The sequence below is a fragment of the Brassica rapa genome, chromosome A04, assembly GCF_000309985.2.
Source record: "Brassica rapa cultivar Chiifu-401-42 chromosome A04, CAAS_Brap_v3.01, whole genome shotgun sequence".
In the NCBI taxonomy this organism is placed as follows: domain Eukaryota; kingdom Viridiplantae; phylum Streptophyta; class Magnoliopsida; order Brassicales; family Brassicaceae; genus Brassica; species Brassica rapa.
In genome coordinates, this window is record NC_024798.2 from 730425 (window position 1) to 756418 (window position 25994).

Sequence of the window (25994 nt, forward strand, 5' to 3'; positions counted from 1 at the left end):
ATTTGTGAATTACCAACATATAAATAAGGTATAGTAACATTTATCAAAGCTGGGAAGTAAAAATAATGTAAAAAGAGAAATCATTGTTTAAGTGGACTAACTTATTGTTGTTTAATTTGTTTATGTTTTTATCGGCAGCAAACGGTAGTGGACCAAACTTAGAAGTCACACTTATCATGATGATGTTCTCTTCTTCTGTTCCACATTTTGTTGTTCCCTTTTTACTGTTTCCCTACCATGTTTTCAGTTTATATACATACCTATCCTCTTATCTCTCTCTTTTTTTAGAAAATGACTTGTGCCTCTTGTGAAAAATCCTCAGCAACATGAGCTAAGTAACTCATTTTTGTCAACAATCGCGTATAACCCTTCCTCGTCTGGGAGCATGAAGACAAAGAGACGTTAGATTAAATAGCTAGTTAATCTAGCATTCTACAAACAGTGAACTGGAGTAAAGGCGAAAATAAAGCTCAACTTAGTTTCAACTGACCACCAATTGGTCCTTTTGCTCCTCTAGCTTAGGCACAGTTCCTTCCTCACAAGCTCCCGAGGATCTTTAGATTTAAGGTTTTTAACCAAATTACTGATCAGATTACTAGAAAACCTTAAGCAATGCATACTGTCTTGAAAACATGAACTAATTCAGAAAACTAAAGCTTTAATCTCCTTTTTTTTTCTCATTCCAAACCTATGAAGACCAGCATTGCTGTGTTCTTGGGCTTTCTGGTCATTAGAGAGTATCCCATACAGCTCGCCCCATCATTTGAATATCAAAGATAATACATATGTACACACATGTCACATGTGAATGAATCACCATTAGAATAAACTCAAACGCGATCTGAAATCTCATTAACGCCCATTTGTAAAAGAAAAATGAATTATATTTCTACTAACCACCGATTGTTCCTTTTGCGCCGCCAGCTTGGACACAGCTCCTTTCTCACTTGTTCAGTGACACAGCTCCCACGACCAACATTCGCTGTGTCAAAGTTGTGAACCATCATTTGAATATCAAAGATAATATACACTTGTTTGCTTATCTAAAAAGTATGACAAAAGCAAAATACCCCACATCCTTGCAACTTTTGGATGACACAATAATTACATAACAGTTGAACTTTAAACCTTATAATAATAACACCAGTGACATCAAATAACACCTACACGTAATGATGTAACACAACAACATTGAAAAAACAACAGAACCACAAAATCACAGGTATCAAAAAAGAGCCATGTGAACAAACAAATAATAATAATATATCATAAGAAAAGTTATGTAAATAAATTAAATCTCGATTCAACTCAATCTAGCAACTCTTCCATAGTAAACAACACGAATTGTTAAAAGATACAAAAGAAAATATAAATAAAAACACATGATGATAATGACCAAACGAAAAGAAGAGCTTTTTGTTTGATTTAAAGTCAACTTAGCCATGAGTATTCAAAGCTTCCCAAACCAAGTTCTTAACCACAGGATTAGCAGCATCTCTAGCTTGATAAGCAGCTTTCTTCAAAGTCCTAATGGTCCACACATTCGCCTCCCACCAGGAAAGACTCCTATACTGAAGATTATGCTTCTTGCAAAGCTCTTGTACCACAGGAGACACTTTCCTGAGATGGCAACGTGGCAGCCTAGGGAACAAATGATGCTCGAGCTGAAACTGCAACCCACCAAAGAACCAATCCATGTAGGAAGTACACGAGATATCCAGCGTCCCGGCCGTTTGCTTCTCGAACCAGTCGTTGCCCGTAGGTGGACCCATATAGACATCAGCCGCAAAATGGTTAAGCGTGAATTGAATATGCTGAAGCGCCGTGACCGTGAAGCTCGTCAAGACAAAGAAGAATCTCTCAGGCCAAGATGGGAGACAAGAGACCAAGAGCGGGAACCACGTCCAGAACACCAAGATCCCAGCTAAGTTGAGAGCACGGTCGGGGAACTCACGCTTCGAGAAGAGGAGAAGGAACGTTTGGATAAAAAGGTTGATCCTCCCGAAACACATCACCGGGTAATAAGTAAAATGCTGGTAGCTTACTAAAAACCTCGCGAGCGGATCAAACGTGAGCTTCCGATCATAGAAACGTGACGTCATGGAGTTAAAGAACTTGGAGGACACGGCGAAGACAGGGATGTGCTGCACGTCGGGATCGTAGTCGAGGCTGTTGCAAGAGAGGTGATGAGCGTTGTGGGTCCACTTCCACCACGCGATGGAGATCCCGGTGATGCAGTTGCCGGAGAGAAGCTGAGCGAACTTGTTGTACGACTTGTTCTTCATGATGACGTAATGCCCCGAGTCATGGCCAATGTACGCGCTCTGCATCCAGAGGAGGCCGAGTATCGCGGCGGCGATCTGGTGCGCGACGACGGAGGTGCACGCCAAGACGCCGTAGAGGACGGCGGCGAACAGGGCGGCGACGAAGGCTAGGGTGTAGAGCGTGACGTGTCCTTTCTTCTCGAAGAGGCCGAGTTTTCGAAACTCGGCGGCTAGGCGGCGGTAATCGCGGGAGATCTCGGAGACTTGGGAGTCTCCGATGTGGTAGCCGGTGAAGAGGCTGTTGAGGTGGTGCCACGCGGTTCCGGGGTGGAACGCGATGAAGGCGTCGGTGACGTCTTGGCCGGCGAGGTTGACGATCAACGCTTCGCCGCCGGGATGGGATTTGATCCAATCGGAGACGTCGTAGACTTTGCCTTGGATCGCGATCCAGAGGTCTCCGGGTGTGTTGTGTTTGCTCAGATCTTCTTTCGTAATGTACTTTTTCTCTGTCTGGTCCGCCATTGATGAGATCGGAGATCAGACAGATAGAGAGGGAGAGATTGAGATGAATCCCTCCGGTGAATCGGAATTTGAATCGAATCCTTCTCTCTCTCTATCTCTCTGCTTGTCTTTTTATCCTCTGTTATATATTTATGGTTATTATTGTTTTCTATAGCTATTGAAAGCGAATATCTCGGGACCGGAAGTACGTGGCTAAGCGTGAAAGACAGAACACGTGTTCTAGATATTTTGTCTGAATGTCATTGTCTGTTATTACCATTGGTTGCTGTCCGTTCAATTTTTTTTGTCTTTTTTTTTTGTCAAACATTTTTTTTTTTGTCTATATGTTGTTCCTAGATTGCCAACCTAAAAAAAGGTGTACTAGTATCACCAAAGGCCAAATCTATGTGCTTTTAGCATATTTGCTGACATGATACGCTAAATTTGCGAGAGAAAATAAAATTTGATATCAAGTATTTAATTTTGGCAACAATATATTCATGACTAGCATTTTTTTCCATTTATGTTGCACCGTCCGTGTTGTCTAAATGCTATCCAAAACTTGGTCTGGAAAGACACACAGCTGTTGTTCTCTTCGAGATCTCAAATACATTGTATTTTTTTTTGGGATCAAATCTCAAATACATTGTATATTTGTCTCTTTTTCTCAGAAAACATTTATTTGTCTTTATTGTCAAGTGTGATTCTCTACCAGATGAAGGTAAAAAAAAGTCAAATAATAGTAAAACTAGGTAATAACCCGCGCCTTGCGCGGAATGTGATTATTAGTTTTGTTATTTTTAATAAAAACACATTAAATCTGTTTAATTTGGATATCGGTTCGGTTTTAAGTTATTTTTTGGTTTTTAATCTTCTAAAATATAACCATTATTTTAAATTAATATTTATTTTGGTTTGTTTTGTTAGAATGTTTGATTTTTTAGTTTTTTGGTAAAAATCAAAAATTACTATTATTTGTTTATTTTCATGTTATAAATTTTAGATAATCGTCATGTCGAACCAATGGTTTCATATCATAGTTTGTAAGTGGATAAGAGATCAAGAAAAAAAAAATTATTAAGACAAATCATTTCACTACAATTTGATCGGTAGTGAAAGAATCATTAAGAAAAAAAATAGTTCAACTTTCAAAAAAAAAAATAGATACTTCAGTGGTGGTAAATACTTATAAAGTGCTCACATTAAGGTGCACATGTATATGTATGTAAAAGTATATAAGAATAAATGACAAATATATAAAGATATTGTTACTTAATATTGAATGACATTTTTGTTCTAAATAATACATGAAAGATAAAATTAAAATTAATTAAAAATTATAAAGGCCTTGACTTTAGTGAATTTTTTTCATATAAAAAAATCAATTGTATTCGTAAATAGAGGTGGACACAGATCGAATATCTTGGTATTTGGAGGCATTCAAGTCGATTTAATCTTTAGCCACATGGATAGTCGGTGACTCTGATAACCGAAATGATTTAGAATTTTAAAGAATATCCTATTTGATCTGTAAATAAAATAAAATTTATAGAATAATTGAAAAATTTGATAATAACATTTTATTACAAAATAAAATATTATTTAACTTTTTAAACTTTAATACCTATTATAATAAATTTAATTCATAAAATATTGTAAACTTATATAAACTATAATATATATAACATATATATATATATAATTCTGTACATATATGTATATATATGCATATAAAATATCAAATTTGATATCCGTTCCTAAAGATATTGGAATTTGTGATTTGTTTTTTTTTAATTGTATTTTAGTAACTGATTTAGAGTTACGGATATCCATATTTTTTTGTTCAAATCAAAACGGATTACGAATCGAATCAAAATTTAGAAATATTTTGCCTGACTTTATCCGTAAACAATAAAAATAATATATATATATATATATAGTTTAGATTTTGATTTGTTATTTGTTTTGATTCGAAATGAAAAATCTAAAGTTTTATTGGAACCATGCATATGAGTTTTATATTAAAAATATAAAGTATATAGTGTGAACACATTTATGAATATAGTGTGAACGCGTTAGCATATTTATTATCAAATCATTGTGAGGCTGTCACGTGTCTATTATAGTGTGAATGCATTTATTACAATGCTTCTCCTTTAATATATAAGGGATATGTCGACAAAAATATGTATTACAAATCAAATAGCAAATGGGAAGGAAATTAAAGGAAGATTTCTTATAAAAACATTAAAAATTTATTATGGATAATTATGAAAAACAACACTATGTTTTCAAACAACACAATAATTAATCTTGTGTTCAAACAATACAAAACATCAATTTTTATCTTTTTAATAACTTTTTATTAATCTTCTTTTGAGTTATTTAGTAAATCAAACAATTTATCAAAACTCTCAAATAATTTATGAAAATTTGAAAATACTATAACTATGTTTTACAAAATAATATATTTAATATGATATCAATTAAATTAATGAATTATTTTATTTATATTTTAATAAATAAAAACTGCATTCATCAAAACCTTTCATACTGATACTGAATTAAATATTTTATATATATATATAAAATATTATAGACAATTAATTACATAAAAAATATATAGTTAAAAATTTATCAAAAATCCGTACAATACAATTAATCAAATAAATTGCAGAGATTTTATTAAAAGATCATAACAAAACGGGTTTAAATAATTGAAAAACAAAATTAAGTAATATGTTATATAATTTATATTTAATATAAATACATAATAGTATAATTATATAGTTTTCAAATACACTAAAATAAAAATGTTAAAATATTATTGATTTTAAATTACGTTATGTTTAAATGTTATTTCCACGCTTTTAAAGCGCGAGTCATTTTCTAGTTTAAAATTAAATTAAAATTTTTAATCCGGTTGAATTGGTTGGACCGGTTTGACTATTGACCCAATTACAATGCCGATGTCTGGTCCGATTTTCAAAACATTGGTGGTAAGTGTTAAACCAAAAATAACAAACAGTGGTAAGGTGATTATTCTCTTTAACATATAGTATGTTCTAATGTCACTTTTGTTTTAATAAAATTCATAAATATATGTTGTTCAAGAAAAAAATTCATAAATATATATTATACGAGGCTATTACGTTTTTAAAATGGTACAAACTACTTTAAATACGCCATGTATTTTACAGAAATGGTATTTTGGATATCAACTTTTTAAAAAGAAAATAGTTTTTATTGGGTTTGTGTTCCAACTTCCAAGTCAAATGATTAGACTACGATTCATAGCCCTTTAGTAACAACTGCTATTGAGAGACTGTTTTAAAACCCAGCGACGAGACAGAAATGGCCCAAGACACAGAGCAAAACGTCAAGGGGAAAGACAGAAAGAGAGGTTACTTCATTATGAATTCTCTAACCCAACTTTGCTTTCAGGGCAGCAAGAGGGATCTTAGAAAGAACCTTATCATCAAAAACCACGTAATGTTTCTTCAGCTCCTTCATCCTCTTCTCTGCCACGGGATCTACCTTATCCTCATGTTTCTCATACATCATCGGTACCGTGTGCAACAACACAAAACCTGTTTTGTTTTGCCACACGCACACACTTACTTTAGATTCAACAAGACCATTATGCAACTTCAAAACTTTTTATTAGGTACTAATACTTACAGATGTATACAACGGTCAAGAAGTTGAACCAGTTTTCCCACAACCGAGATTATCCACAGCCCAACAACCACCTGAGAATAAAAATCCAATGAATATTGACCAAATAAATACAAATTGTTCACAAGAAACCGATTAATGACAAGGATATGTATTACTATCAGGAAGGACTCATGTGTAAGATTGCAACTGGTTCTCAACTTAGGCACACAAACTTAACGTACCATCAGAATTTTTTTCAAGACCCTTCCTTACGCAATGCTCCTTAAGATAACAAAGGCCTTGTTCAGCTCGTTTCTCAGTGCAGAAGCAATCAAAAGGAAATTTCGTCTTTAATATGGATTTCAGGAATTTTAGGTGGAGTCCTGAAAACATAGAAAACAAGAAAATTTCCTTTTTAAGAAGGTTTTCACACATTTTAAGCAAAACAAAGAAAACAAACACAAAACTTGTAATAAGATTTAAGTCAGCAAAATAAGAAGCTTACTTGTTCATAAAGTCATGAGCATTAGATCATAAAAACATAGATGCGAGGGAGAATATCAAAAACGTGACACACAAGACTCAACAAATGATAACCAATTCAAACATAACCCATATGGCAGTAGCTACACAAAGAACCGCGGCTGAGTTGAGAGTTTCTTGTCACTCCACAAGAACACATCAGCGGCTGCACAGAGACAAGATCAGAGACTAGTGAAAGTGTGAAGAAATAAGATTCTGAAACTGAGATTTCTATTTCTTGCTTCCTAAGGTTTTACAATGGATTGAGATTGCTTAAATAGAAACAAGTGAAAGCCCTAATTCCTATTACACATGTCATCATCCTTCTTCTCCAAGAGATCCTAAGGCTGAGAATGAGTTGTACAATCCAGGACCACTTGGTGATGTCATGACCTGCTTTCCCTTTCTTTTCTCTTCTCTTGCTCTGTCTTTGTCGCAGAGAGCCGTTGAAGGGGTTTGAAGATTTGCTGGAGTGGGCTTCACTTGTTGGGCTTGAGACGGTTGGGCTTGAGATGACTTGCCAATATCCCCTCTCAAACTATGCGTGGGAGGAACGTCAACGCCTAGTTTGAAACGGAGACTGCAGAATGAAGTTGTCGGAAGCGACTTGGTAAAGATGTCGGCCAGTTGAAGCTGCGCTGGTATGTGCTTGACGACCAGAGACCCCAAGGCTACCCTTTCACGAACGTAGTGATAATCTGTCTCAAAATGCTTTGTTCTCTTGTGGAACGCCGGATTTGCTGTTAAGTAGATCGAGGAGAGATTGTCGCCAAACAGCTCAGGTGTAACTGGAAGAGATATACCGAGTTCTCTGAGAAGTATGCTTATCCACGCCATCTCAGACGCTGTTTCAGAGAGCGACCTGTACTCAGCTTCAGTCGAGCTTTTGGAAATAGTCGGCTGTTTCTTAGACGACCAAGAGATGAGGTTCTGACCGAGGAATGTACAGAAACCTCCTGTTGATCTTCTGGTAGCTGGACAACCAGCCCAATCGCTGTCGCTGTAGGCACGGAGAGTGCAGTCAGTATCACGAACCAGTGAGACACCCATTGCAACTGTTCCCTTGACATAGCGCAGAATTCTCTTCAGGTTGTTGAAGTCTGAGAGTGAAGGTGCGTGCATCTTTTGGCACACATAGTTTACTGCAAACTGGATATCAGGTCTTGTCAGGGTCAAATACTGAAGTTTCCCGGCCAGTTTTCTGAAGAACTGAGGGTTGTAGAAAGGTGTAGCTTGATCCGGAACATTGTTGAGTTGCAGGGGCAGAGGCGTGTTGATTGGTGAACAATTTTCCATGCCGGCAGCTCCAAGAAGGTCCACAGCATATTGTTCTTGAGACAGAAACATGCCTTCATCGTGAAACGTTGCCTGAATCCCCAAGAAGTAATGCAACTTTCCGAGATCTTTCATCCTGAACTCTGAGTTGAGTTGATCAAGCAGCTTAGTTAAGATCTGAGAGCTGTTCCCTGTTATAGCCATATCGTCTACATAGAGCAGAAGCATGATAATGTTACTATCTTTGTTGTAGATGAACAAAGATGGATCTTTCACGCTGCACACAAATCCAAACTCAATAAGGAAGTCACTGAATCTGTTAAACCAAGCACGTGGAGACTGTTTCAGTCCATAGAGGGATTTGTGAAGATGACAGACGTGATTTGGTTTGCTCTTATCAACGAATCCCGCTGGCTGCTTCATGTAGACAGTTTCAAGAAGATTGCCGTGTAAAAACGCATTTTTAACATCCATTTGCTTCACTTCCCACTTCATAATTGTTGCAAGATGAAGCACTATACGGACAGTCGCTGTTCTGACTACCGGGCTATATGTCTCTCTCTCTCTCTCTCTCTTTCTTAATCCTGCAACGCTAAAAAAAATGGAGGGTGAGAGGAAGATGGTGAGACAGGAGGAGATATAGGGAAACGATTCAAAACCAAGAGATATAAAAGAGAGACCTCCAATTTTCAAAATACTTTTTTTCTTTTTTACTTTTGTTAAATTGTAATTTAGAATAAAAGGGAAGAGAGGAGGGTAAAGAAAGATAGGGTCGTGCGTGTCATCGAGAGGAGGTGCTGGACGAGACCCTTCCGCGCCATCGCGGAGGCTCTCTTCCCAGCACCTAAGCGGAAGCCTAACCTCTTCTTCAGCCACCGGAGAACCTTCGGATCAACCCGATCTCGGCGGTGCGAAGATGAAGGGGCTTTTCAAGTCCAAGCCTCGGACTCCCTCTGACCTCGGCCGACAGACGCGCGATCTCTTTCTCTACATCTCTCTCCCTGATTCCAAGGTGGTGATGGCGGAGCTGAGCAGGAACATTCGTGATATGAAGTCCATTCTCTATGGCAACAGCGAGGCTGAGCCTGTTGCTGAAGCTTGTGCTCAGTTGACTCAAGAGTTCTTTAGAGAGGATTCTCTTCGTCTCTTGATTACTTGTCTCCCTAAACTCAACCTCGAGACGAGGAAAGATGCTACACAAGTTGTTGCTAATCTGCAGAGGCAGCAAGTCAATTCTAAGTTGATTGCTTCTGATTATCTTGAAGCCAATCTTGATCTCATGGATGTTTTGATAGAGGGCTTTGAGAACACGAACCTGGCTCTGATACCATGAAAGTGTGAAGAAATAAGATTCTGAAACTGAGATTTCTATTTCTTGCTTCCTAAGGTTTTACAATGGATTGAGATTGCTTAAATAGAAACAAGTGAAAGCCCTAATTCCTATTACACATGTCATCATCCTTCTTCTCCAAGAGATCCTAAGGCTGAGAATGAGTTGTACAATCCAGGACCATTTGGTGATGTCATGACCTGCTTTCCCTTTCTTTTCTCTTCTCTTGCTCCGTCTTTGTCGCAGAGAGCCGTTGAAGGGGTTTGAAGATTTGCTGGAGTGGGCTTCACTTGTTGGGCTTGAGACGGTTGGGCTTGAGATGACTTGCCAATAACTAGATCCTTGTAATGCAGATCAAAGCGTCAGTGAAGTAGGAGATGAGCGATTAAAACAGAGGAGGGAGTAGAAGGAAAACGTACGCAAGCCACCACAGAGAACCTTGTGAACAGGCTTCTCTCTACCAAACAAACGATATATCTTCGCTTCTTCAACGGCCCTGCAACGTTAACGGCGTTAATCTTCGATTGAGAAATATCAAGGAAAACGGACGTTAACGTTTGGTGCATCGAGCGTGGAAGCAACCCAAGGCCATCTTCTTTGGTGTATGGGAATTTAGGGTAAGAGTTAATGATCGCTTGATCAAGTCCACCTACAACGACGTTACTAGAAACAGGTGACTCTAGATCATCGTCTGCGGCTACGAATATGATTCTTGGGACGATTATGCTACGGTTACCGAAAGAAGAATCCCCGTTTACGGCGGAGGCAGAAAAGCGGAGGCGAGAGGCGCGGCAACAAATGAGGATGATGGTGGAGATAAGAAGGAGGAAACCAAGAGCTATGGCTATGGGGTAGCCAAGACCGAGGGTAGTTATATAAGTAGGGATAGGAACCGGAGGTGGAGGAGGAAAGATGGCGGTGATGGCGGCTGTTGACATCTGATGGTGAAGAAATGGTTAGGGCCATGTGGGATTGGCGAGAGAGATTATTATTTTGTTTGGTGGGTTCGATCCAGGGTTCGCCTTATTGAGTTTATATCCCTCAAGCGTCACTGGACTACCACCAATGAATATATATTATTACATAAACAAATTTTGAAAATTGATTTCTCAAAAATAATGATTAGGAGATAGTTTTCTAGTTGTTTTTTTAAGAATCAAATAAAAAGAAGAATCTAATAAAAATAAAATTGGATGTGTTTAGGGAAGACAATGCTCTTGACAGAAGTCACGAGGATTTTGCTCCTTGAACGAGAAGCTGCTCCAAAGAGACACGTTATTCAACTGTATTGATAAGAAGGCAACTGTATGACACTAGAAAATTACAAAACCAGGAACAGAGTTATCGTTTCAACCTCTTATGCAGTTATGAATTCTTGTGGAGGGAACCAAACATAAGAAATCCAAGAAGCTTAGGCGATGATAATGTATCTGATTCTGTTGGCGCTTTCTCATACGGACAGCAAGACCATCTAATTTGGCTAATGGAACTTTTTCTTCAAGAGGTACTTTATTCTTTAGTATATGGAACAGCTTCTCTATATTTTTCCAAATCTATATATTTTGAAGATAAGTTTGGTGTGTTCTAATTAGCATGCAGTTCTTAGAAGTGTGTATGATTCTCATGAGATGTATGAACCAACAAAAGAATAGAAAAGATTAACTCTCATAGACCACGAACCACAATGTATGAGCATTTAGTCAGGAAAAGCGCAATGTTACCGCGAAACCCTAATTTGCATTCGACCACAATATGTATAAATACATAATATTTTAAGTTCAAAAACCATATTTGTACAAACATGATCACACAAATGCATTCTCCCTCCCAAATCCTCCTTTCTTGACGTCTCACTTGGGTGTGAAAGCCTGTTAAACACACACAAAAAAATAGCTAGTCAAAAACTAAAGACAGACCATACAAAAAAAAAGTAAAAAAAAAAAAACTGATTCGGATCACACATACAGCGAAGATAGTGGCATGGCCAGGATCAGCAAGATGTGCAAAAAGGTTATCAATAGGACCAGTCCCAGTGTAGATATGTTGGAACCAAGCACCCATCACTGCCAACATAGCCAACCTTCCGTTCTTGATCTCTTTAGTCCTCAGCTCCTTGATCTTAGCCGGGCTACCGGATCCCCAACCCAACGGGTCGAACCATAACCCACCCGGGTATCCAACGTCTGTGCCCGTCAGTTTGTTGTTTGGGAAGATTGGGTCAGTGTTGACGCTACCGGGCTTAATGATATCGGCCCATCTACGTCCCTCGGCCCATCCTATTAAGATGAGCTCAACGACAAAGAGTGTGGTTTTGTCCGTGAAATACTCTTGCTCTCCGGCAGTGTACCACGAAGGCGTGTTGAGGATCCCGATCTTGGTTAGAAACTCCGGGATAAAAATTCCGGCGGCACCTAGCATTGCCCACCGGCAGTGAACTATCTCTGCTTGTACGTTCCATTTTAGACTATCGGGGTCAGATGCTGGTACGTGTACGTTTTATCAAACTGTTAGAAGAATGATGAAAATAACCTAACTCTTCACTTAAAAGCATGTAAGAAAAATTAAGACTCACAAAGACCAAGAGGATCAAATCCGAAGTCACCAGGGAGGCTACCGTCGAGCCACTCTGGAGGAGTGCTTCCAGGGAACCAGATTGGTCTCTCGGGATCCGCTGCAACGGCCCGCACAGACGCAGCTGATTTGGAAACAGCTGCAACACTCAGCTTCTTGTTCAGCCTTAGCTTCTTGCCACACAAGAAACTGCATATGTATATTACAAATTAATAATTTTAATATCAATAAATTTGAACTTTATGACACAAACTCAGCCACAATAATCACGAATACAATCATACTGTAATTCTAGATTGGTGTTAAAGATATCACATACAAAACATATAAACCGTTGTTCTAAATGGATCAATATTCTTTTAAAAGGTCACGCGTGTGCACACTCCAATTATTTATACAAATCAGTAGATCACAAGTTCTGGTGAATGGTACCTAGGAGAAGATGAGCTTACCTAGGAGAAGAAATGGCGGCGATGGCAGAGGAAGCACAAAGAGAAGCCATTATTCTCGACGTTGATGATGATGACCTTTCTTCAAGACTCAAAGTGTTGGGAGAAGAAGAAGAGACGAAGAATGATGTATAAAACTATAAAGTTGTTTGATGACAAAATTAGATTCTGCTTATCTGATTATCTCTATGGATAACGCAGTGAGCTTCCCCATTGGTCAACTCTTCAACACGTGGCACCTTTGTCCCACCATATCTTAGATTCTCTATCTGAACATAGCTACTATCAACCACGAGTTTCACAAAACAAAAAAAACATATTTTGTATTTCAAGTGAATGGGCTGCAAAATAATACAACGCCATGCTAATTTGGGTCTTCCATGTTTCAGAAAACGTTATGGGCCGTCAAGAAAAATGCTTTGTTTTTCTGGTTCTTCGTTTTTGGACTATATCTATACTATACTAAAAGGGGGATATAACCTCCTCTTAGAGTGTCCACGTAGGCATAAAAAAATCGTCCAATCAGATAGTCCGAAGTTGCCACGTCATCTCATTCATTTTTTCGTAAAAAATAGAAAAAAGAATGCAAAGGAAAGGATCGAACCCGGGTTAATATGACATAAATATAAGACATACACCACTAAGCCATTGAAACTTTCTTGGATACATATACAAGAATCACTAAATATGTAATCACAAACATTTATGTACATTTACAATAATATGGATTCAACTTTCAAGACTCCGATACTTTGTTTTGTACAAAAAAAATAAGTAAGTGACTAAGCTATATATTATTTGAAAGTGTGAGAACATTGACAAATATGAAAAACATAGATTTTTGTTTTCGTGACAAAGTTAAGAATTTTGTAAAAGAAAGTTTAACATATAAATTTTCGTGACAAATATAAAAAAACATAGATTTTTGTACAATTTTGACAAAACAACTCAAAACACAGTTCTCTAATGTTTTAATAAAATATTATTTAAGGATGCAATAATTAAATATATCAATTCAATAAATTTTGTAATTTATAGACAAAACAATAACACAACAAATTTTGAAGCATTTGTTTAACCTATCGATTTCTTTTCATGAGAATCAATCTAAACAAGATAAAAAAACAATTATATTTATATAATTACCATTTTATTCAATTTTGAATAATTTCAAATTGTAATAATGTATCTTTTTGAAGTTACAAAAAAATAATGTTATTTTTTTATTACACTAGCATTATATATAGATTCCATATACACAAATAAATATAATATAACAACATAAGCTTGCTTTTCCCGATTCATATGAAAACTTTTTAAGTTATCCACCAAAGCAAATTAATTAAATCAATCAAATTGTTAGAATACAACAAATTAATATATAATTTTATTTTAAATTAAATTATTTAAAAAGTGTATTTTCATTAAAAACAAAATAATAAATAAGTAAAACTGATTTGATGGTAATTTTTATGACATATACATATTATGTGAAAGAAATATAAGCTTAATATGGAAAAAATATTAAATACAAAAAAACTCTAAAATTAACAAAAAAAACTAATAAAAATTAAACTATGATATCAATTGAAAGCTTCTTAGACAATATTAATAAAATATTTAAGCAATAATTAGACAAATTTGATTTTTTTTCCATCCAAAAATTTATTATTAATTAGCATCAGTTATTTCAAGATGGTTAAGAAAGGATGGACTTAAATGATATATGAACTATGAATAATAGTACTTTGTAAAGCTGACTTAGATAACACATCTGCACATCATTTTCAGTCTTTTTTGATGCCTAAATTCAATTTTTTCAGAGTAGTTATTCCATAAAGAGATCGTATGAAATATTGTTTTGATATTCAGATTTGTTTCTTCATTGTTAAGAAGATTGATAACTGTAAAAATATCTCATTCAAATATTATATGTCTATAACCGAATCCCCAACATGAGATAACTTTGTTCAAAAAGTAAATAATTTCATTTTTCTTATATTATATAATAAATATATATTATTTACTGATAATAAAAATATAGTTATTCATCTATCACAAATATCTATGCAAATATGTGAATCAAGTACAACAATCAAACAACATAATGATTTCCACAAAGAAAATTTAAAAAATATATTTATGTTAGGTAGTCTTATTTTATATTTTTTAAATAATGTAATACAATATTATACATTATTTTTTTAGAAATTGAGAAATACATATATATCAGTTTAAAAAATTAAGCGATAATTAGACAAAATTAATTTTTTTTGCCAGCCAAAAGTTTATTATTAATTAACATTAGTTATTTCAAGATGTTTAAGAAATGATAGACAAAAAAAAGGATGGACATAAATGATATATGAACTATGAATAGTATTTTGTAAAACTGACTTAGATAAAACATCTGCACATCCATTTCCAGTCCTTTTTGATGCCTAAATTGAATTTCTTCAGAGCAGTTATTCCACAAAGAGATCGTATGACATATTGTTTTGATATTCAGATTTGTTTCTTGACTGTTAAGAAGATTAATAATTGTAAAAATGTCTCCTTCGAATATGATATGTCTATAACCGAGTCCCCAACATGAGACAAGTTTGTTTTAAAAGTAAATAATTTTATTTTTCTTATATTATATAATAAATATATATTATTTACTGATAATTAAAATATATTCATCTATCACAAATAACTATGCAAATATGTGAATCAAGTACAAAAATCAAACAACATAATGATTTCCACAAAGAAAATTTTAAAAATATATTTATGTTATGTAGTCTTATTTTATATTCTTTAAATAATGTAATACAATATTATACATTATTTTTTTAGAATTGAGAAATACATATAATATCTTATCCGCGCGTAGCGCGGTTAAAAAATCTAGTATCTTCTAAAAGTTAAATGAATTTTTACAATGTTAAAAAAATAGTTATACGGTAACTATGCATTTTCTATAGGCCTAAAGACCAGACATACTATTTGGGTTTAGGCAGGGATTAGCTATTAACGGTATTTATTATATATATATTAGATATTTTAATTTTTTAGGTTTAATTATAAAATTTATTTTGATGAATTATAAAAATTAGATATACAAAAATCGAAATCAGAAAAATTTATAGACTTATGCTAATATTGTTACTTGATTTAACTGATTATACAAATTACACCAGTTTAGACCGGTTTTAACCGATATAATATAAGACAGCTTAAATCAATTTGAGCGGTGCTCGGTTAAACCGATTTTTAGAACATTGATGTTTTCTAAGCAAATTAAAATTGAAAACATGGAATGGTACGGTCCAAGGACAATTATGTGTAATGATAGATGAATGCTCAGAGCTCGAGTTACCAAGCAGAGGCTATTCTTTCTTTACACCGATTTCCTCTACCCACGTCGTGAAAGTAGAGCAAAAATGGTGAAGAAAGAGGTATTGTTTATTTTATAATAATTATTACAATAGACTAATACAGTTATATAGATATCTCTCTAAGTTTTTGCTTTAGTTGTCACTTGTCATCATCATCAAGCGCAGCAAACGGTTTTGGATAAGCACATGCGGAGCTGTTCCAGATGTTGACAGCTTCACTTTTGCTTTGATACTTTTTCTTTTAAGAAAACTGCCTCGGTAACTTCCTCTGTACTTGTGTCGTGAGTGAAAGTTGAAGATGACTGTTGACGCTCTGTGTTTGTAGGCTGAGTTTGCTGCGTTATGGTGTTGGGCCCGTGCTGTGAAGTTTCTTGTGGGCTTGTGCTGTTACGTGAGAGTTCGGCAGCATCCATATAGTCCATAAGGTGTTGCATGCTTGAGGTTAGCGGCAAAGGGCCTCTTCCCGCTAATAGACTTGACCAAAGCCATTTCTTTTTTGCTGAAGAACGTAGCTGTGCTACGTTCTTTTAACTCATCAGGCTGTGCTACGAGAAAGTTGTATTCTCCACCTTTACGACTCAAAGCGAAAGCAGCGACAACGAACTCATCGTGTCCCGACAAGTCTCCCATGATATTACCATCAAATTTGTAGTGTCAGGATTGTCAACTGCACAGCAAAGAGCGTCCACCAAAATCATCTCAAGTTTTTCTTTTCGATCTCCTGCAACAATAAATATATATAAGCTCAGGGACATAAATATTTAACAAAAAATTTAATATAAAAATTTCTAAACAAACTTTATTGTTTCTTAAAAATTTTAAAAGTTAATGTTTCATTGAACTGTGTCCAAAACCATAAATATTTAGTAAAAAATTTATACAAAAATTTCTAAACAAATTAGTGTATATTATTTTTTAAATTTTTAAAAAGTTAATGTCAATGTTTCACTAAACTGTGCCAGAACTGTATAAGTAGATAGAGTTAGTGAAAGGAGTTCACCTACTGCCGGAAAGTATCTAGGCCACGGATCTGACTCATATAGCCATAAGCATAGATGGTAACTGTATCACCAAAACCATCGTTCACAATTGCTGATTTAATATTTCTCGAAATCAAATCAGCGTTACCACCTTGAGGAATTTCACAACCGTCCATGTCCCAGAAGACAGCAGTCTTTGCAGCTACGTAACGGTCCTTACAATCAGAATAATCCTCCTCTTCCTTGTTTCTTACCGTAGTATGGAAGATGACAGGGTCTTCTTCTCCTAGTGACATGCTTGATCAAAGCCATACTAAATTTACAGAACCGACTAGTTTACTATCTGGTACTACATGCTGTGCTAAGAGAACCTTACGTTAAAACGCACTGACGAAACCGCAGCGTTTTGAGATGTCCCCAGTGATTAGCAAAAAGTTTGATCCGTAATCATTGCCAGTCGCCTGGGACAGTGAAAGATCTTGATTCGGGCGCGGGAAAGGTCTTTTGAGGTCTCAGTCTCGCAAAAATCACCAAAAACGGTGATATCGACTCCACCCTCAAACCCCTATTTCCTAAGGGCAGTGTTAATGTTCTTCCTGACAGCAAGAGCATCCAGACCATCAGGGATCGGACAATCGTCCATGTCCCATAAGGCCATTGTCTTGCTCGCTACAAAAGGAAAAAAACATAAAAAAATTTGAATTAATATGGATTACGAAAGCAAGGTAAATGATTCCAGGGAATAAATATTGAGAGATCTTACTGCTAGGTGTAGAAAGACATTGTTCTGATGGATTGATAGATTAAAAAAAATCCTTGTGGTGGGGTCTATCCTGTAGTGGCTGCGGATGAGAGTCAAACGTTGCCTTTTTTTTATGAGAGACTGGGCTAACTAAAGGGTTACAAGTTTCCTATGTTGTAAATTCATAACGAACCTGAATTTGGCTTTCCCACGGCCCAAGGATTTGCACCGTCATCCTAATTAGGGCTGGGAATTTGAGTTATTATCCGACAAATCCGCCTTGTTTGACTGCCGGGACAGGTGCGGATCACTCATTTGAAAATTTTGAATTGCGGGTTGGATGTAGAATGTGGGTCGATCTATTCGAAAAATTTAGATTGCAAGTGCAGATTGTGTTAATTTTAAGTAGGACGGATGCAAATCGCATGAACTAGCCAATCCCCAAAATTTGTTTTTTCTAAATAATAAAATATTACATATATTCATAAAATGTATTTATAAATATATATATATATATTATAATTAATATTACTCGTATATCCAACAGATTACCTGTAGTAGTAGAGTCCAGCGGAACGAATTTAATCCGCTTTCCTTCTCTAATCCTAACTAATCTTCTCTTTTTTTACACTGCTTTTCTTTCACCGTCATGAAGTTTAGATACCATATAAATTAGTTTATGAAAGAATTAAGAAAGAGTCAATCAAGTTATAAGTTCGTATCATTCATGATGGGACCAGAGAAAGAGATGGTGCGAGTAACCAAAATTAAACAATGACAGGACCAAGAGAAGTGTGGGATATCAATGAGATGAAAGGCATAGAAGCAATAGGGCCATGTGACTGTCTCGGCCTCATTAGAACACTTCCCAATCAACACTCCCATCTCCATACCCCTTTCGTTTCCCTTATCGTTTTAGAGCTTTTTTCTTCTTTTAGACCGATGATAATTGCCAAAGTCCATGTTTTTGGTCGTATAATATACGTTAGAACATGTATATGTTCCGTGACTAGTTACGATCAAAAAAGTTTGGTTTGAATCTCGTGGCATTGTATTCATATACTGTAGTGTAAGTAAGTCATACTTATAATTTGTAAAGCTAATTTAATAATTTTAAAGTATACATATATATATATATATATATTATTATTGAGTCAATATAGTACTAAATTCTAGTCAGTTGACAGAACGATTTTGAAATGATTTTAATTAATTTATATAACAACACCAATGAGCTCAAACATTAATAATACTTTATGAGTGAGTTCTTTGATAGTATATTTTTATATGTTTTGAGTTTTCGTGGAAGTTTTTTGATAAGCTATACTAATATCCAAAATCAAAAGGGGAAAAAATAATAGTAGGCTATACCATAAAAAATAGTTATTTACGTTTTCTGGAATATATCAAGACATCATATGTTGTTGGTTTCAGCAAGAAATTTTTTAATTTAACTAGTGCGCATAGATAACATCGAGAAGATATTATAACCACTAACCAGGCCACAAGCTTTATTATTTTATCCGATTTTTTTTTCGTGTGTCATTGAGTCTCCTATAACATTACTATAATTGCATGTAAATTTGCCCTATCAGCTTCGTTCTTTTTTTTTTGAAAATTTGTTCAAAACAATCACATGATGTATAAAATACGATTTTAGATATCATAAAACAAACATATGTCAAAAAAAAAAACAAAAAACAAACAAACATATGGCTAGTTTCATATCATTTCCCGCTAAAAATGACATATCTCCGATCATGCTAGAGCCATAAACCATTGCCGGTTGGTGGAAGGATCATTGCCACCTACGACTTGTCTCCTATATCTCTCTCCGGCCCACCACTCAGTTAATCAATTGATTAGCCTTCTTTATATAATTTACTAGCTATATATCGTTTCTAAACTGAGGGGTATGTAGATAGATAAGATTGGTTCTTCTTCTTTATCAATCATCTCTATTCCCTCTCTTTAAAGTCTCTATGACCCACACACTTGGCCTGCTCTCGTCTCTCTTTACTTTCTTCATTTTTAACTTTTGCTTTTGTCATGTATTACTCGACCTAATGCCTTTTATTCTTTTATAACCAATGAATTTAATTTCAATAAAGTTTTTGACTTGATCTCATATCATATTATCATAATTTTTCAAAATGATTTATATAAACAGCTACATATATATAACCACATTTTGATGGTTATATATTCAACACAACTAATAAAAATGGAACATGCCTATAACAATTTACGAACAAAACAAAAACTATTTATAGAAATAAAGGACTCTCTAATATGTTTATCTAAATCACAAAAGGTTTTACAACATATATTCTTTGTAAAATGACTTTTCTTACAAGTCTGCGAACTTAATGAAACAAATAAAAGAATATGATAGTCGATGTAATTACAAATAATTTGAATTATTTTTTTATTCCATTCTTTGTTATCAAGTAAATTAAGACTGAAAGGAACACGAAAAAGAAAAGGAAAGTTTTATGTAAATGCTAACAGAGACTATATATGCATCAGACAGAACTCTTTCGACGTGTAAATCACGTTACGAAGCCAGCCTTTCGATTTTATTCCACTAGATTAGTAACCAATCAAATTACCATCATTTGTTTTCAAAGATAACGATTACTTATTACTTTATTTTAATGTAGAAATGTACCCCAATCGTTCTATTGCGTAGACCAAATTTTCACATGTACAACGAATAATACAAGAATAAATACAATGCAATGCGTTATAAATAAATTATAGGAGCAGTTCCCTATCCACATCAATATCTCCTAATCCTAACAATCGCACGCACCACGTGAGCCGATCGTCGTGCAACTTGCAGATGTTTATATTTCAAGACAGGGTGATGGCGTAAAGACGCACGCAGCGAATAACAATATTCATTAATGTTGATGATGATAGCCGGTATTGAAATTTTGAAAAATCAAAAACAATTTTTTTATAATTTATTTTAATATTTAAGTATTTAGGTATATATATTGGACTTATAAAAAATTATGTATATAAAATTAATGTTTTATTTCGCTATGTCCATGATTACTTTTTTGGTGATAGAAATACATGTCACTAAAACTGATTTTGAACTTAACGAAATAAAATATTTGCATATTTCTAAAACGTTTATCATTAATGTGTACATATCAGCTTCCAGACTAATTATAATATATATATATATATATATATAATATTAAAGATTTAGTTATAATAATTATTTTAAAATCCATAGATCTCAGCTTTGAACCATAGTCATAGACCAGTGGGTTCCCATCTTAATGGGGAAGTTCACGTAATAACGTCACAGCCAGTTAATTCTATCAAAATCGGATCTTACACGACACGGTGTCGTTTGAACAAATCTTGTACCTTCTTACATCTTTTTCTTCCTCTCACCTGCCCTATAAATGAACTCTTCTTATATTATTAAAAAAAACCCAACTTTTATAAATCACAGCTCACACACTATCTCTCTCTACAAACCCTAGCAACCCTAGCTCCGATGGGCTTTCCCGTAGGCTACACAGAGGTGTTTCTCCCGAAGCTCTTCGTACAAACACTTTCCATACTCAGCTTCATCAGAACCGTCGTCTTCTCCCTCTTCCGCTTCTTGGGCCTCTCCGACTTCCTCGAAACGGATCAAACCTGGCCCGACTACACATCTTACCCGACCCGAATACCCGAGCTCCCCTCCCCCTTCTCCGCCTTACTCATCCGCGAGATCTTACCCGTTATCAAGTTCGAAGAGGCCGTAACGAGCTCCTCCGGCGAAGATCTGCCGGAGAGCTGCGCCGTCTGTCTCTACGAGTTCGAAGGGGACCAAGAGATCCGACGGCTGAGAAACTGTCGACATATATTCCACCGGAGCTGTCTCGACCGTTGGATGGATCACGACCAGAAGACGTGTCCTCTTTGCAGAACACCGTTTGTTCCAGATGAGATGCAAGAAGAGTTTAATCAACGGCTATGGGCTGCTTCTGGTGTTCATGACTTCCACAGTGAGTTCTGTCCCGTTACGGAACTATAGAGATAGATTCTTTTGTGTCTCTTCTTCCTCTTTGTGTCTTTTTGTTTTTAACTTTTCACCACTGTACTTTTGATTTTGCGTTTTTCACCCTTGCTAACATTAGATTTGCCACGCTTTTATGCGTGTGGGTATATACATATATGAATGAGATGAGCAATAAACAAAACAGAGTATAGTAGTAGATTGTTTGCTTTCTAAATAAAAAGTTTGGGTAGAGATGATTTGTCACCAATCTCAATGCAACAAAGTACTTTTTTTCTTGAAATTTAAAATTGAAAATATGTGTTGAGTTATCCATTTAGAGATAAACATATGCGAACCAAACTCAAACTGGACTAAAATGCTAAAAATACAAAAAAGAAATTAAATCCAAACTAAACAAGTTGGAGCTGAAAAACTGATTTGAACTCTAGATTTTAGTCCATCGACTCTCTATTTTGTGTTAACCCAGCATGTATTTGCAGATTGAAAGTTATGACCTTAAATTTCTATTTATAGTAACTCATGCTGTTTTAATTAATTCTGAGAGTTATCAACACATTAATAACTTTTTAACCGGGAGTAGTTAAGATCTTGTCAGTACTTGTCTCTCTGACCAGTGACCACATCTGTAAATTATGGTAATAAATATTTAAAAACTTATCTTTAGATTTAACCAAACGGATCTAAATTCAGTGGATCGTGGTAATGCGTGAAGTCAGAATCTGGTAACATGCTTGGTCTGCAGATCCATCAGTCAATTTCAAACGTAATAGTTAATTGAATATGATTTACTTCAAAATATATATAAAGAAAAACCAAAAAAATCCCTAAGTTTGACAAAAAAAAAAAAAAAAACCAAAAAATCCCTAAGTTTGACCATTACTGATTTATTCATATATATTAGTAAGGTTTAAATTTCAATTGTTTGCTTAAAGTTTAAATCTGGTAATTCTTTCTTGTTTGAGTGATTTACATATAAAGTCAGTTTCTGAGTTTTTATATCAGAATAAGACACATTCTTATACTGAGGTAGTTTTTGGCAACTAGTTATGGCAAATGACTTAATTTATCCTTAAAAGCGTAACTGAGCTCAATTCGTTTTAGTTTCTTTTTTTTTGTCGTTTTGTAATTTAAATTTCAAATGAAAAGGTGAGTGGTGGACCCGAGGGAAAAGTTCAACCGGATTTAATATTCCATCAATTTTTTTTATTTTTCTTGTTTTGTTTACTATTACCGATGTTAGAAAGAGAAATCGAGAAAAAGGAGAAGTGTTAGAAGGTTGGAAAAGAAATAGCCGAAGGTTGGTTGTGATTACCGGTTGTTTCTTGAACTCCAACCCTAATTCCAATTCGATTTATTTTCCAGAAGCGGCCGGTTAAAGAAGCTAACGAGCATTTGCCGGAGAGGTTATTTGCCACTGATCGACGGAACGTGTATGTATGTACATCAAATGACGAAGATGAAGTGGAGGCTCTGTCAAAGAGGAAGAAGACGATCTCATAAATCTTGTCATCATTCTCCTTGCAACGAAACCAAAATCTCTATGAGCACACACCGTTTCTTGTTGCTCGGAGTCAAGTCCTTCCAAACGGGTTTCTAAAAATCCCACCACCATCATTATCACCGCGTATTATTTAAACATGGAGAAGCTTAAGTCTTTGAAGAAGAAAATATACAAGCTCATACGTAGATATTAGTGGGTTTTATTGAGTTGATTCAAATACTTTTTATATTTTGAAAACATGATTATACACTCGAGCACATATTTAATTGAGGAAGTGTGATGGATACACTGATATTAAACAAGGTTCCTGGGTAGGGTGATTGTTGTGTACATATAAGGCTATATACGACTTGGTTATGTACATCGTGTGAGGTGTGTACACATGTACACATATGTGAATCAAAAGAATATTACTTGAGGGTGCAATATTATTGTACATGGGATCATGTGTACACGTGGATGAAGAACCTTATCCACAGAGGAATGTACATAAAATAGAAATAGACATGGATGAATATTAATAGTAAAATATCAGATTTAAAGACAACGATAAAATATGTACATCAAAACATGGGCCAAATTGTGTATTAGAAAATCTGATGGTAAATTAGAGGATGTATATGTAAATCAGAGAGTTTAAGACAAAAAAAAGATTAGCCTAAAATATTCATGTGTACATCATCTCCGCAAAATGTTTGTAGCTACAATTGTATGAATTTTGTAAATATGTGTACATGTGTACATGATTACATATACACAAATTAAACAGTGTACATGTGTACATCTTCACATGTGCAAATTATATATTGCTAAAATAATGTATCCTAAAATCACGTTTTTACGGATAACCATGTAATCATGTTTCAAAATCGCAAACCACATTTTCTTTTTAGAAGTGGTTAAATCTGTTTTTTCCGCTAAACCGCTAAAATCATGTTTTCCCATTAATTATGTTACTAAAGTTATAGTTAAAACCGCCAAAATAATAATATTAGGCAAAATTGTGAAATCTTTTTTATTTAAACATCTAAAATATTGACATCCCCTTTAATCAAAATAAAAATAATAATTATCGACATATACAATGATTCACATTTACATCATTTCACTTGTACAATAATTTACATGTACACCGAAAGATTTTTTTACATAATTTGCAAGTTTAAATATCTGTACAGCCAATATATCAATGTGTACACATATATTTCACTGTCCACATGTACACTATTTTACAAAACTTCACCTGTACACCACGAGATTTGTAAACCAAATTGGTGGTTTGAATATTAGAACAACCAATACATTGGTGGTTTGAATACTTTTCGTTTTGATTTATATCATATTATCCAGAGCGGGTTAACAAAAAAAATCATAGGTTAATTGAATGTTAGTTTTGAACTGCAATTTTCTTTATAAGAAACTGATAAATGTACATAATATCAGTGTTCAAAATTATGTTAGCCGCGACTAATTGGGAATTAATTAGGTCTAGTTTTTGGAGCTTTTGCGTGAATAGTTAATTATATACTTAATGTATTGATAGTGGATTGTAAAACTTGTCGGCTCAGTTGGTAAGTTAGTGTGTTTTAATTCAACAGACCCGAGTTCACTTCAAGTTTTTTTTGTTTTTTTTTCTGTTTTTCAATAAGGGGTAGATTTGTAACTATAACATCTTCTCTTTCCCTGTAACCTACATACGATTTATCAAGCTAAAAAATGGTGGCCTCCACATCTTTTTCTAGTTTTTTCACTCGTTTTTATCATTATTTTAGTCATTTTAAATGAAACTTTACAAATCTAAATTATATTAGAAAATTTTTAGGTTTAGTTGCATCAACCGAATTGGATCGACTTGCCCCCTTTTCACTGTTACGCAGGTCACACAGCAGCTGGTGGATATGGCGGAGGTGGTCCGGGATATGGTGGACACGGACCAGGTGAAGGTGGGTTTTTGGTCCGACGGTGATTTGGGTCAGGTGATTTTCGTAGTGGAGTCATCATTGGTAGTGGTGGTGGTGGTGGTGGTGGTGGGTGTTGGTAAAACTTAAAAGGAATTATGAATTAGGGATGAGAAAGATAGAAGATATTAAATGAAAAAAAAATCGATAAAATGGAGATTAGTTTGGTCATTCATTAGCCTAGTTACAAATGAACTCATTTAGTTAGAAATAAGGGAATATGTTAGAGGAAAGTGTTTCAGTAGCAGAATGTGCCTTATTGTGTTAATAGAAAGATGAAAACTGTCTTTAAGTGTAATATTTTCTAATAAGTAAAACCCTGAAAATAAACTAAAATGATATTGAATTCTAGTCCCCTAATGTTCTGGAGTCCTTATAACCGAGAATCAGTATATGTTTGTTTTAATATAACAGTAGAACTTGATCCGCACGTACGTACAGGTGTTCATTTTCACATTTTTATAAAAAAATTAATGAAATTTTTGAACACATAAATTATTTAGATATCTTTTAGATATTAACAAATCTATCCGGACCCGGAAAGATCCGAGTCAGAACCCCGTCCGAAAATTTATAATATCCAAAAAAATTTTAATTTTAAACTCAATAATTCGATACCTAAAAAACTGATCCGTACCTGAACCGGTACCTAGATATCCATGTGATTTTGTAAGAAAATAAAAAATATTGACCAATTAAATTCTTGTCATGAATGAATCAGTTTCATTCAAACTTGAGAAATTATTTTGGTCATTACGTAAAATAAATGTTGTTAAATTATTATGGTAAATATAATTAATAAAGTAATTAAAAAATGTAAAAATAAAT

The 25994-nt window shown here is 34.7% G+C and overlaps 5 protein-coding genes, 1 long non-coding RNA gene and 1 pseudogene across 7 annotated transcripts; 2 read left to right on the plus strand and 5 right to left on the minus strand.

Moving 5' to 3' along the window:
* Positions 1-1241: 1241 nt before the first annotated feature.
* LOC103862821 (delta(8)-fatty-acid desaturase 1) lies at positions 1242-2931 on the minus strand. The gene has a single exon (XM_009140519.3). It carries the CDS (start codon positions 2784-2786, stop codon positions 1437-1439), a length of 1350 nt encoding a protein of 449 aa, XP_009138767.1. The 5' UTR covers positions 2787-2931; the 3' UTR covers positions 1242-1436.
* Positions 2932-6032: 3101 nt separating this feature from the next.
* LOC103863298 lies at positions 6033-7045 on the minus strand. Of its 2 annotated transcripts, XR_004457806.1 has the most exons (3): positions 6931-7045; positions 6447-6808; positions 6033-6355 (listed from the first exon to the last, which is right to left on the minus strand). It is a non-coding gene; the product is annotated as an uncharacterized LOC103863298 (long non-coding RNA). The 2 variants fall into 2 exon arrangements; XR_004457805.1 differs by having other exon boundaries at positions 6033-6808.
* Positions 7046-9138: 2093 nt separating this feature from the next.
* LOC117133636 (putative MO25-like protein At5g47540) lies at positions 9139-9555 on the plus strand. The gene has a single exon (XM_033290329.1). It carries the CDS (start codon positions 9139-9141, stop codon positions 9553-9555), a length of 417 nt encoding a protein of 138 aa, XP_033146220.1.
* Positions 9556-9573: 18 nt separating this feature from the next.
* LOC117133779 (RING-H2 finger protein ATL68) lies at positions 9574-10545 on the minus strand. Its single transcript, XM_033290847.1, has one exon. It carries the CDS (start codon positions 10488-10490, stop codon positions 9915-9917), a length of 576 nt encoding a protein of 191 aa, XP_033146738.1. The 5' UTR covers positions 10491-10545; the 3' UTR covers positions 9574-9914.
* A 652-nt stretch (positions 10546-11197) lies between these two features.
* Positions 11198-12833, minus strand: LOC103862822 (photosystem I chlorophyll a/b-binding protein 2, chloroplastic). Its single transcript, XM_009140521.2, has 4 exons — positions 12576-12833; positions 12125-12312; positions 11518-12032; positions 11198-11420 (listed from the first exon to the last, which is right to left on the minus strand). Exons 1-4 carry the CDS (start codon positions 12623-12625, stop codon positions 11403-11405), a joined length of 771 nt encoding a protein of 256 aa, XP_009138769.1. The 5' UTR covers positions 12626-12833; the 3' UTR covers positions 11198-11402.
* A 3168-nt stretch (positions 12834-16001) lies between these two features.
* On the minus strand, positions 16002-20848 carry LOC103863299 (annotated as a pseudogene).
* A 244-nt stretch (positions 20849-21092) lies between these two features.
* On the plus strand, positions 21093-21960 carry LOC103862823 (E3 ubiquitin-protein ligase RHA1B). The gene has a single exon (XM_009140522.3). The coding sequence runs from the start codon at positions 21198-21200 to the stop codon at positions 21720-21722; it is 525 nt and encodes a 174-aa protein (XP_009138770.1). The 5' UTR covers positions 21093-21197; the 3' UTR covers positions 21723-21960.
* The last annotated feature ends 4034 nt before the right edge of the window (positions 21961-25994 follow it).

What these genes read in the sequence shown, in the direction of transcription:
- LOC103862823 (XM_009140522.3), top strand. Translation starts at nt 21,198, where the DNA reads ATGGGCTTTCCCGTAGGCTACACAGAGGTGTTTCTCCCGAAGCTCTTC.
- LOC117133779 (XM_033290847.1), bottom strand. Translation starts at nt 10,490, where the DNA reads ATGTCAACAGCCGCCATCACCGCCATCTTTCCTCCTCCACCTCCGGTT.
- LOC103862821 (XM_009140519.3), bottom strand. Translation starts at nt 2,786, where the DNA reads ATGGCGGACCAGACAGAGAAAAAGTACATTACGAAAGAAGATCTGAGC.
- LOC117133636 (XM_033290329.1), top strand. Translation starts at nt 9,139, where the DNA reads ATGAAGGGGCTTTTCAAGTCCAAGCCTCGGACTCCCTCTGACCTCGGC.
- LOC103862822 (XM_009140521.2), bottom strand. Translation starts at nt 12,625, where the DNA reads ATGGCTTCTCTTTGTGCTTCCTCTGCCATCGCCGCCATTTCTTCTCCT. An exon ending in GCCGCCATTTCTTCTCCTAG is followed by an intron (nt 12,313 to 12,575) that starts GTAAGCTCATCT and finishes ATACATATGCAG; the next exon opens with TTTCTTGTGTGGCAAGAAGC. An exon ending in ATTTGATCCTCTTGGTCTTT is followed by an intron (nt 12,033 to 12,124) that starts GTGAGTCTTAAT and finishes TACACGTACCAG; the next exon opens with CATCTGACCCCGATAGTCTA.